At 41.4% G+C, this 13401-nt stretch overlaps 1 protein-coding gene across 2 annotated transcripts in view; it reads left to right on the top strand.

The window, feature by feature from the left end:
• The window catches only part of GNB5 (G protein subunit beta 5), a 53260-nt gene that overhangs the window by 30521 nt on the left and 9338 nt on the right, over positions 1–13401 (top strand). For both annotated transcript variants that reach the window (XM_018576049.1, XM_018576050.1), the window contains 3 exons: positions 4606–4749; positions 8327–8418; positions 10588–10636. In XM_018576049.1, coding sequence (XP_018431551.1) covers positions 4606–4749; positions 8327–8418; positions 10588–10636 — 285 coding nt within the window. The remainder of the gene's footprint in view (positions 1–4605; positions 4750–8326; positions 8419–10587; positions 10637–13401) is intronic.

Raw genomic sequence — 13401 nt, 5'->3', positions numbered from 1 at the left:
ACCCCATTCATATAATTACACTACAGCATACAGTATAGGGTCTAAGGCTCTGGTTCCCAACCAACGACCCATTAGCACTTGAGCAGACTATAGTCCGTGTTTCCTTATCTAGATGATTACTCAGACAATGGTAAAAATAATTTTTAGATTGCCTTCTAGGAGGTAAATACCATAGTTTATTTCTTTCACTCTGTCACTTTTTTCCCATGCTGTCCATCCCTTTCCCCTATTTTAATCTGACGTGATTTTTTACTCTGAATTTGTGGAGAGGGTTCTTCACAGTCAGAGCAGCAAAAATATGGAACTTCTTTCCCCAAGTAGTGGTATCAGTTGGGAGTATTGAAAAATTCAGGAAACTTCTAAGGGGGTTATTCACTATTGAGCCAAAGGATACAGCCGAACGAGGCCAAGCAGCTCAGCCGAGCCAAAGGCATATGCTTCGGCTCAACTAAGCTGAAGTGACAGCCGAAGCGCGACAAACGGCCTGCCGAAGGCGGGCCATTTTCCCACCGCAAATGACAGCTAGACAGAGACAGCCGTGAGATCACGGCTGGCTCCGCCCAGTTATGACAGATCAATGTCCCCAAATGACCTGGGGATGCTAATCTGTCATTAAACAATAACAACTAGGCATAGCCGGCCGTGACATCATGGCCAGCTCCGCCAAGTTGTTATTCATTGGCCGAGACCTTCTAGAAGACTCTACCAGGTGTCGGCCAATAGGAAACAGTTGGGCGGAGCTAGCTGTCACTGCTAGCTCCGCCCAATTGTTTTTCTTTTGCCGGCGTTTAAAAAAAAATATTTTTTGTGTTCTCTTTTTTTATTTTCTTTAAACTTTATTTTAATTTCTTTTTAATATTCATACATTTTTAAAAAAAATTCTACTTTAAAAAAAAAAAAAATATTTAACTTATTTTCTATTCTGTTCGGTACCTCGGAGCGGGTGAGCTGCCGGAGCTTCGGCTCAGCTGATCCAGATGTTGAATCGGCTAAGTCGAAGTCGTTCTGCACTTCGGCTCAGCCGCACATGCAGAGCATGTGCGGCTGACCGAAGGCAGCCGATGTACAGCTGAAATCAGCCGTACAAGCCAGAAGTGAGTAGCCGAACAGTGTTCGGCTCACTTCACTTTGGCTGGGTTATACGGCAGCTTTGTGAATAACCCCCTAAGTAACTTCCCCTCCGCCAGTGCGGTTGTACCATCTGTACCCTGTACTGCCGTGTAGTGCAGCCCTGCGCTCTAAATTTTGAATTTCGCTTGTAAATGGCGAGCACTCATTGGTCATTGTGGTCAATGAGAAGAGCTTTTCATTGGTTGGAGGGGGTAATTCCATTTTCCCAAATTCACCTGGGAAAGTGGAATTACCCATCAACAACTATGTATCTATGAAACTACTACCTACAGGTGAATTCTCTAGTAAAATTTTGTGAGAGTATCTGTGAAGCCCCATACCACACACCCCTCTATTTTCTTATGCAAGGACCATACAATATCAGATAACTCAGTATTCGTGTGCATGGATTGGAATCCTGAACTTTGCACACACCATAAGTTCAGAATATACTTACCTTTGGAGCATGGGACTCTTTGTGTACATGGACTTCTATCCGGTTCTCTTGTCACTGTGGAACTGCATATGTGTATCCTGGTTGGAGCTGTGGTTGCAACGTTTCGATTTACCATTCAGTACATACTTACTGACTCTGATGGCAGAATGTGAACTGGTTGCCATATTGAAATTTCAGCATACTGTATGCCAACAAGGAGATGTATACCTTCCAGAGCTCATATGTATGTAAATACCTTGCATGAAGATTCTGGATGGTCTATGTAACCTAGAAGACGATTTATGGGACACAATACCATTTATTGAATCAGCATAGCGGTTTCTTTTTCTGTGCTCAATAGGAGAACGTTGAAACATTGGAAGATTCATGATGGATGGTCTATAATATTTACCAAAGCCAATGAGCATCTTTGTACACATTCCTTTATTGCAGTATATGGTCCATATTGACTCAAAGCATAGTGGGTGGTTACATAGTAGTGATATTTGGGTGCTTATGATGCAAAGCCCTACAGGAGGGAGGTTTTTTATTTCTTTAAATTTTTTTGACCTTGTGTATGTCAAAAAAAGATTTATTGTTCACTTATACAGTATATATGGATAATGTACACTATATTGCCAAAAGTATTGGGACGCCTGCCTTTACACGCAAATTAACTTTAATGGCATCCCAGTCTTAGTCCGTAGGGTTCAATATTGAGTTGGCCTACACTTTGCAGCTATAACAGCTTCAACTCTTCTGGGAAGGCGTCCACAAGGTTTAGGAGTGGGTCTATGGGAATGTTTGACCATTCTTCCAGAAGCGCATTTGTGAGGTAAAGTACTAATGTTGGATGAGAAGGCCGGGCTCTCAGTCTCCGCTCTAATTCATCCCAAAGGTGTTCTATCGGGTTGAGGTCAGGACTCTGTGCAGTCAAGTTCCTCCATCCCAAACTCGCTCATCCATGTCTTTATGGACCTTGCTTTGTGCACTGGTGCGCAGTCGTGTTGGAACAGGAAGGGGCCATCCCCAAACTGTTCCCACAAATTGTCCAAAATGTCTTGGTATGCTGATGCTTTAAGAGTTCCCTTCACTGGAATTAAGGGGCCAAGCGCAACCCCTGAAAAACAACCCCACACCATAATCCCCCCTCCACCAAACTTTACACTTGGCACAATGCAGTCAGGCAAGTATCATTCTCCTGGCAACCGTCAAACTCAGACACGTCCATCGGATTGCCAGACAGAGAAGCGTGATTCGTCACTCCCGAGAACACGTCTCCACTTCTCTAGAGTCCAGTAGTGGCGTGCTTTACACCACTGCATCCGACGCTTTGCATTGCACTTGGTGATGTAAGGCTTGGATGCAGCTGCTCGGCCATGGAAACCCATTCCATGAAGCTCTCTACGGACTGTTGTTGTGCCAATCTGAAGTTTGGACGTCTGCAGCTATTGACTCTGCAGACAGTTGGTGACTTCTGCACACTGTGCGCTTCAGCATGCGCTGACCCCACTCTGTCATTTTACGTGGCCTACCACTTCGGGGCTGAGTTGCTGTTGTTCCCAGTTGCTTCCACTTTGTTATAATACCACTAACAGTTGCCCGCGGAATATTTAGTAGCAAGGAAATTTCACTGAACACCTGAATCCAATGATTTGGAGGGGTGTCCCAATACTTTTGGTAATATAGCGTATGTGTTTGTTAACCATTGATCTATCTCATGTGATGGAGTTGCCAGATAGTTGAAAACCTACATATATTTGCTTTATATAATATAGTTATACATCGCACACATGAGAAACAGTGGTGGATTATATTTATTTGCTGCATCAATACTTTGTAAAAGATACGATGTAGAATCTTTCCAGGTTAATATTCATTTTCTCCCTATTTTGTACATTATATTTTTTAATCTCCTGTATGTCAAAATGTTTGCCATTCCAGCTCTATTGCATTGCCTAGTGCTGTACCATAGCCACGCCTCCATTGTGAACACGGCTTTGGGGAGGAAGAACACAAAGATAGCCTCAACATGCGCCTTCAATGTCCAGTCAGCAGGGTGGGGACAGTGAGGCGACATCTCTCTTCTTAAACTGTAATAGAGAAAGTAGTGTCATCCCTCTGCTATGCAGTGTGGCATGGGTGTGTGAACCACAAAAGAGGCTAAAAGGAATCACAAATATTTTTATAAAATAGTTTCCATAGATGCATTAAAGGAGAACTATGAGGTGAGTGCTTTTCACACACCTCATAGTTCTAGCCGACCTGTGACAATGAGACTGTCACAGGTCGGCTCAGTAGATCAGGAGGTGAGCGAGCACATACCGGCGTTCGCTCACCTCTCGATCCCGTCACGGCTCTCTGCCGTGACAGGGGAGGGGCTGGATTCCCCCCTCCCTGCTCCCATCCGCCAGCGCTGACTGGCGGAACGGATGGGGGGAGGGGGCGGATACAGCTGGCTCTGACTCTAGATAGGCAGAGACAGCTGTCAGTCACGCAGCTGGGCGGATCCGGGCACAATTGTCGGGATCCGTTTCAGCTGCGGCGTCTCAGTAGCTGCTCGCGGTATACTGCGGCGTCTCAGTAAACCGCGAGCTACAGCTCACGGTATACTGAGCCTAGGGTGACGGGAGGACGCTAGTTTGTGTCCTCCCGTTAACCTAAGGAGAACTAGGGGGAAAAGACTTAACCCCATAGTTCTCCTTTAACTGTGTATTTAGTTAGACTATCTATCACACTAGACTATCACATTAAGGAAACAATAGCTGCTCACAGGCATGGCCCTGCTTTCTTGGATTGTCAGGCCAATCTGAGAAGGCAAAGCTGCCATACTTCTGGGTATTTTTGGAGCTTCCCTGGATTCAGCGCTATCAGAAAGGTGTTAGCTCTACTAAAAGCCACTACAGATATGTGTCGGCATCCCTGGGTATCTGCACTTTAGAAGTAGTTTTCAGTTTAATTATAAGGCAGGAAGATTGACCTAGGTATCTGAGGGCCAAAGCAGAAAACAGATATAGGGTTCTGAATTCCTAAACATATTGTGCTTGTCTGTATTCCAGATCCTGACGGCTAGTGGAGATGGTACATGTGCTCTCTGGGATGTGGAAAGTGGACAGCTGCTGCAGAGCTTTCATGGACATGGTGCTGATGTTTTGTGTCTGGATCTGGCACCTTCTGAAACAGGAAATACCTTTGTGTCTGGAGTAAGTGCTGGAAACCGTTCCAACCCCTAACATTCTACAGAAACAAATCACAAAGTACTATTTAACCATTTGATTGTCAGGGTGCAGTGCATACAATGGTATATTTTTCGTTGACAGCCTTTTTAACTGCAGTGGGGCCTGGCAAAGGACACCGGGAAAAATAAATGTCTTTAAAAATTTGCTTCCTAAACATTTGTGCAGATAGCAGAAATATAGAATAAGTGTACCCAAAGTTATTATATTAAGCCGTAATAATTGTGTCAGGTTTGGATGGACATCAGTGTCTAGAATCCAGCCATAGCATTGCCTTTTGGCTGCTTAGGTCTCTAATTTAGATATTAGCGATATGAGCAGCCAAGTGGTGGAATAGAGTTCTTCACGCTTCCTCAACTGCGTCAATGACAGCATGAGTTAAGGGCACCATGCATACCAGGGCTCATGCAAAACTGATTTTGGGTTATTTTTGCTTTAAATCACCAAACAAAGAGGCTGCACTTCTCCAGTTTTTTCTTGACATCCAAAAAACTTTATTAAAAATAGTGCAAATATCATGACCTTCATGACTAAACCCCTATTGGGTAGAAGCCCATTGAAGAAGTAGGAGAGGGATGTGTCAGTCTGGCTTTCTATGTTTACAATATTTGCACTAAAGCATGTTGTATATCAAGTAAAAAAGAGTGGAAGTGCAGCCTGTTTGTATCTGCATACTGAGGGGAGGAACGATCCCAGTAGGTATGTAATTACATCAGTTGATTGATCTGTAAGACCATTTGGAGCCATGATATCTTTATGTATGTTTACTTCAAAGGAACTCTGTTGCCATACTAGGGTTCACCCAGTAAAGATAAACCTGTGAAAGAAGATTGCAAATACTTACTTCTCCTGCCACCAAACACTGTTCACTGTGTTGGCAATCATCCATCAGAGCCCGCAGCTCTGGCTGGTTTCTCCTCCTGACCTCCACGTCACTACTTTGTTGTTTCCCGTGAAGGTCAGCAGGAGGAACCAGTGAAAGCTACGGGGACACAGGAGATTAACACTGACACTTTCCTTCCTTCTGGAAGGTGGCTACTTTTGTTCCCCGTGGTCCGTGTGTGTTGTAAAGTCACCACCGCTCGAAACTTACTCCTGTGATGGACTACAATCTCAATACAAATTAGTAAACTAACTGTGAGATTATAGTCCATCACGGGAGTGAGCTTGGAGCGTTGGCTACTTTACAACACACACAGGGACCACAGGGAACAAAAGTAGCCACCCCCCAGAAGGAAGAACAGTATCACCACTGATTGAGAGATGATGTGAGGATCTACAGCTGAGTGATACACAAATAGGTTACATTTCTGTTAAAGGTTAGGGTACTTAAATGTATTATTGAGATTTAACTCCTGAGTTTAGTTGCACTTTAAATTGGAAACAAATGCTATGTGGGAATTAGGATAATATATTTAATCACAATAGTCTTAACCTCTTGAACTCTTCCATATCTACTATCTGCTGTATGTTAAATATCTTTGCTCCTGAGATATTTAACCCCTTAGCAGTCAGCACATTTGCCACACAATTAAAATCAATGAAGTGGTAATGAGAGCTCAACAAGCAGTTAAATCTCTTAGTAGCAAAGAGACCTAATCATTTGTCTAGCCCTGGGGTTGGGTTGAGCAGCAATTTCTTGCTTTTTCTGATGGATGCTTCATCAAACAGTGGAACACAATGGTCTGATTGTGTGCCCATGGAGCCGGTAAGTGATTCAGACCATCGACATTCCAACCATATCAATTCTGGGTAGACCTGCCTTTTGGACATTGAGTATCAGACATGTGTATTTTAATCTGTATTACCTGATAATCTAATCTTACTTTCACTGTGATTGTTCCTGATTATCAAATTTGTTAGTTGAGTGGCTCTTTTGAATGTCAAAGTTAACCTGTCATCCATGTTAACTTTTAAATTGAAAAACCTTGCTTCAGAGCAGGTAGTACAAGGTGTTTGTTGATAAATGTATTAACCAAAAACCTGCTTGTTGATGTCTCCCTGGTTTCGTTTTTCGATTTTTTTTTTTAAGGGTCTTGACTTTCCTGTCTTCTGTATTGAGCCATGCACAACACCTGGCCCTTTCTTCAATAAAAGTTCCCTTTTACTTGTACCTTTAGCAGAAGTTAGCTGAAGTCTGACAGTTGCTGCCCTGGCAACTGCCTGACCTCATAAAGTTAGTAAAGCTAAATAAGGGGGCACATATACATGGTTTAAGTCTGCACAATTATAATCATTTTTAAGTGACCTTGTGCCCAGACTATGCCCACCAAGGTATTTATACATTCTGAACAAGTATTAACCACTTGCTGTCCAGAGCAATTTCTTACCATTTGCACACACATGATAAAATATGAATCGCTAGAAAAAAGCTTTAAACCCCCAAACAATTATATATTTTCTGAAGACAGAGGCCCTGTAGAATAAAAAAATGCTAGTCGCAGTTTTTTATGTTGCACGGTATTTGCGCAAATGTTTATCAAACCAGTCTTTTTAGGACAGAATTCACTAAAATGAAATTAGTCCACAGAAACAGAATATAATACCTACTTTTTAGGTGAAATATAAAAGATGGGGTCACGTCGGGTAAATAGATACCAAACATGTCAAGCCTTAAAATTGCGTTCGTCCATGAAGCCACAAAAAACTACAATACCCCAAATATCCCATAGGGGACACTTTAAAAGCTGTTAATGCTCATCAGTTTAGTGTCAACAGTGATTGATGACCCTAGAATTATTGCTCTCACTCCGACATTCGTGGCGATATGTAACATGTGTAGCACAATTTATGTTACTGCATGTAGGGTCACCGACGCATGTATGTGTGTGCACGTGGGGGGCGGGGGACTTTACAAAAATTCTTTTTTGCATTTTTAAAGTTTTCTTATATGTTACTTTGATTTTTTTAAACACTTTTTTTAGCTTGTATATGTAAATACATAATCTGGGCACAGGTGACTAAATAATCAGATTTGTGGGTATGTCAAGTCATGATGTGTTCTTTTTAAAGTGGACCTGCTACTTTGTAACAGACCTACTTATGTTAACAAAGAGGATAGGATGCAAAAAAAGTTTCCTTTTTTAAACATTTTTGGGATATTTTATAAAAACACATTGCCTAAGCCCTTCCTAACCCTCCTGATTCTTGTAGTATGTTACCAAAGCAGTGCTAGCAACAAGAAAACCAGTTTGACTGACAACACTTTCTGATAGGAAGATAAGGAGCTACAAAGAACTGAAGGGAGAGATAAGCTGGAATCTTGTCGGCAGGTCTGACATCACTTTCCATGTCTGGTTCTCTCTGCAGGTTCTCAATCTTTCCACTCAAAATGAAGAAAATTACTTTTTCTACTGACTTTTGAAATATAATATCTACAACAGGGTCAAAGGCGCTTCTTATGTATATATATATATATATATATCTGTCTATATATCTATAGATCTATATCTATGATATATAGATATATACTTTATAATCATATAGAGAGGATAGAAAAGTGTTATTACAGATGTGTTTTTATTCTATTTCTTTGCTTATTTAGGGTTGTGACAAGAAAGCTATGGTGTGGGACATGAGGACTGGTCAGTGCATTCAGTCATTTGAAACCCATGAATCTGATATCAACAGTGTCAGGTCAGTATTAGTGTATTACGGCTTATGGCATCATAACATTCCTCATACAGTATATAAATCTACACAATTTCTTTTTTCATCCAGGAAGAAGTTGTTCTTCACAAAACAACTCAAACATAATCCATAATTAATTTATTTCTGTATTTAGGATTTAACAATTGAATATGATCTCTTAGAAGTGGAACTCCAGACAATATGTTTTTAGTTTTAGATTTAGTGGAGAAGGGTTGAAACCTTGTCAGGTATTTATTTCTATCTTTGTTCCCTATGCACAGATTTTCCCTTACTGCCTGTCATGTTACCACAAAGGAAACGAGGGTAAACCTTTCCAATGGATACAAAGACAGAAATTCAACTCTAAGGCCCCTTGCGATGAAGGAAAAAAATGAAATGACCAGATCCATCTTGGTTTATGGGGAATCGGATGTAAACGGACATGTATCCGTTTACATCAGGTTACCCCTGCTTCAGTACGATCAGATCTGTCGAAATAGAAAATCTGTTGGTTTTTACAGACCTGGTTGGAGTCGAGGGTAACTAGATGTAAACGGACGCACTTCTGTTTAGTTTCGGCTGTCCATAGACTAACATCGGGCTTCTGCTCAGATCCTCTTGAAAAACTGACAGACGGACCTGATTGGATTGCTCGTGCAAAATGGGCCGGACTGGACACAGATGTCGCATTGGTGACATCCGTTCTGATCAGCAGTTGATCCATGCGCGTGAAAGAGGCCTAAAAAGGTTTTAGAACACAGTGTACATTATCTCATTTGGAGCACACTGAAATGAAAGAGCTGCTAAAGAGTTCAATATTAACAACCGGTTATGCAATTTTTTTCGTTTTTAGAGGGGAGAAGAGTTAAAAATATATGTTAGGTGTTTAACACATTGGTTGTAAAGTAACAACTTTAAAAACATCAACATGCACAAGAAAAAAAATATCTGTTAGTTTTTTATTGCTGTTTGCCCCACCCCCTTTGGGGAGTAACCTTTGATGGGGACAGAGACAACAACATAATCACATTCATTTAAAAGAGTGGGTTGGGGAGAAATGGGTCTGTTATGTTTTTATTGCTCTCTGTAGTTTTCCTGTCCTGGTGACACCTGCACCCCTTGTTTCTTGTCCTGGTGTCACAGGACAAGAAATTAATCTCTTATAGAAAAAACTATAGGAAAGAGTGGAGGGTTACTTTAATGTGCCAACATGGCAGGTACAATGAGAGTACAATACACAATTTTAAGAATGTAAAGGTTTTTTTATATGTTTTAGCATTAACAATATTTAATAGCTTTACTTATTATTAACAACAATATTTACTAAATGCTGTAATAAATGTTGGAAGAAAAATAATAATTTAAAAGAAAGAACAATAATTTGAATGCTCTTTGAGGGAACAGGGTATAGTATGTACCTTCTACATGAATGCTGTTGGTACCTCTAGACACCTGAGGGTGGTCTGACCACCTTCTGGCACCTGTCTGCACCTTTAAACATAGATGGTTAATCTATTGCTTGTGTTTAGCTTATAGACTGGGAAGGGTAGGAATAGGCTCATTGGTTACACCGCCATCACTTATCACAGGGACCCAATAGCAGTCAGACAAGGGTTTCCAACATGTCTCATGGTTTCTTCCCAGAGAAGCCCCAACCAGCAGTGTTAGCATGTGCCTCACAGAGATGAGATTGATAGCTGATCTGGTCCAAAACATCCAGACAAGGTGATTGTAAAGTATATGTACCTTCAGTTTACTTAACAACGTATGTACAGAAATGATGTATCAAATCCTATTTCTGATATACGTGATAACTATTTTCACAGTATGAGGCTGGCCATAGATAGTTACATATCTCCAAAAATTAATGGAAAACAGATTCCCATCCTTGCTAAAGCACAGGAATCCTTGCCTGATGGTGATATTGTCGCATGCATAGTATTTCTCTAGAAGAGTAAAGGACTTGCCCAACTCACAAATAAATTTTCCAAGACGTTTGTAAATATGACTGCTTGTGTTACTTGTTATCCCCTTCTTGAAATGGCCCAAAGATCAATTGATGCTGAATACTAGAGGCATCACTGGTATTTACCACACCCTCTATGCCCAGCTTTATTGGTAGCCTTGTTCTTTGCTTGCCCTCACATCTTCCTCTCTCTCTCTCTTTCTTTGCAGGTATTACCCCAGTGGAGATGCCTTTGCCTCTGGCTCTGACGATGCCTCGGTAATTTGCACCCTATTTCTTTGAAGTTGTGGGTGGATGGACAGCATGCAGTGTACAGGGCCAACATATGCTTTTCTTTTCTCACATTACTCATATATTTGCTGATTTCTCTGGCAATCGACGCCAGTTCTTAAACTCAGACAAATATTTATGCAAGATTATATGTGCAGAGCCTATAAAATGTGCTCATGTTTGTATGTCTGCTAAGACCTTCCAGCTCTTTATAAATCATGACATTACCCTTTCCTGCATCGAGTGTGCGTATACCTGACACAACACAAATGCTGCTTACAGCTGCACTTCAGTTTGTACATTCTGAACATCGAGAATGATTTATCAACTAAATTCAGACATACTGCTTGTGAAAAGCAACAGAGTATAAAGGGTACCATGACTACAGGGTTTCTCTAAAATGTTCTTGAAACTTTGTAGACAGAGTATGGGTTAGGCTCTCTCTTTTTTCAATAATGGTGTTTTATTATGGGATAGTGATTGTTACCTCCAGTACCATTACAAAAAATGCTAAAAGTATAAACTGAATGCAAATGCACCATAATTTAGGTGCACTCAACTTGCCTTTGAGATACTTCTGAGTTCCATCTGAACTGCTTTTGATCTTCTTATTAGCTGCTTTGAGATACTCTTTGTTCTACCTTGAGTAAGAGCAGTCCTGACTAAAACAAATATGCACAAGACCCTAGAAATTTGTGTTATTGCGTTAAATGTCACATGCAGTTATGTTGTCACATGACTATGCTTCACACCATTGCTTGATGCATGGCACTATGCATGCATAAGTCAATAGACCTGCATTGCAGTGCACCTCAGCATGCAGTAATGCACTACTGTGCATTGTGGTGCACTGAGGTACCAAAAAAATGGTCAGGGTTTATTTACTACAGCCTGTTGCAGTTCATTTTGAATGGCTTTCCAATGCACCACTGCAACACACCTGCACTTCTAGGCACCTCACCACACGGCAACACGCTATGTGTCTTTTGCTGTGCTGGAAAAATTATTTGCTGCATTGCAGTCCATTCATTTTAAATTCAGATTGAATGGTCTGCCTTAAGCTGGCCATACACCTATAGACTAGCTGCAGATTTCCTATGGTCAGATGAAAGAAGTGCAACAGATTCCTCCATCTGCGCTCATCCAACAGATTCCACCATCTGCCTGCATCCAATCAGATTGTTCAGGTACTTTGAGAGCCAGCGGGGCCGACTAGCAAGATACTGGAGCTTGGCCGGGGGGAGATTCCTCCATTCACACAGTTTAGCGTAGATGTAGGAATCTGTTGTAATTTTTCCATCTGTCCATAGAAAATCTGCAGATAATCAAAGGATCTGACAACCTTTTATCAGTGTATTAGGCTGGGCACACACCTTACAACCATCGCAAGACTTTTGTCTTGCGATGGTTGTAAGGTACTTAAAAAAAACCTACGATCTGCCCATCTTGCATAGGCAGATCGTACTTGCGATGATCGCAAGCCATGCCCCCTGAGGGGCGGGCTTCCGATGACCGCAATGCCGAACGGGCAGTCCGGCTTTTATCTTACGAACATGCCACACACCCGCCGAACATCGTACGATGCTCGGCGGGTTTTCGAACATGTCCGTAAGTTAAAAGTCGTGCGACCTTATAGTAGTAGAGGTCGCACGGCTTCCACACACCTTGCGATAATCGTACGATCGCCGGATTTCCCACCATTATCGTACGATTATCGTAAGGTGTGTGGGGACCTTTAGTGAAGTGTAGTTTATCTGTTCTCCAATTGTCCATTTACGTTTTCAAATCAGATCTGTGGCCTTAGGCAGCAAATATTGCTTTGCGATTGTTTTCATTCAGTACAAGTTAGGTTTCATCTCAGTTTCAGTATCTATTGGGATTGAAATATTTCAGTATGAATCAGCAAAATGCGCTCCAGCTAACATCTGGATTTGTGTCTAGTGAATGCCCCAAATCACGCTCACACCTGCCAGTTCTAAATGTTCCTTTATTGGGACTTGAGGCTGAGAATAACAATTGTTTACTGAAACCTTAGCTGCATTTTAATACTCTAAAGAGAAGTCATGTTTTTCTGCTGGCTTTAAAAGCAATATGCAGTCTTTTTAGGTAAATAGGACAATACTGGCATCTTATTGTAAATTCTGAATGTAAATACAATAAAAATTTAATCTGTTTTGTAGACGAATTTCTCTGTATAGTATATATTTATATGTATATGGTGGCAGGGGCATTTACTCATGACATATGCACATGCTTACTACCGCTGCAGTGTGATTGTGCTTTACTGTTTCTTCGGACTGCTCAGACTACTTGAGAACAGTCCATTACCTATGAGGTTTTTGTCTAAGCAGTAGGATTACTGATCTGGCCAGCACTGTGACTTAGTGGTTAGCACTTCTGCCTTGCAGCACTGGGGTCTTGAGTATGGAATCCCAACCAGGACACTACCTACATGGAATTTGCATGTTCTCCCTGTGCTTATGTGGGTTACTCTGGTTTCCCCCCACACTCCAAAGGCATGCTGGTAGGTTTATTGGCTCTAGTATGTGTCTGTATGCATGTAAGGATGGGACCTTAGATTGTAAGTTCCTTGAGGACAAGGACTGATGTGAAGTATGGAAAAGCACTGCATAAAAATCATTATAAGTAGCTGTAACAAATAAATAGATCTGATCAATAGCTTGCAGCCCTGTCATCTCAGGTGTGGCACCGGGACTGTTGTATGTTGCTTGCATTGCCCAATACTCAGGTAG

This window comes from Nanorana parkeri, unplaced genomic scaffold (assembly GCF_000935625.1).
Source record: "Nanorana parkeri isolate BGI_ZX_2015 unplaced genomic scaffold, ASM93562v1 scaffold55, whole genome shotgun sequence".
In the NCBI taxonomy this organism is placed as follows: Eukaryota; Metazoa; Chordata; class Amphibia; order Anura; family Dicroglossidae; genus Nanorana; species Nanorana parkeri.
This window is presented reverse-complemented; position numbering and strand designations above follow the sequence as displayed.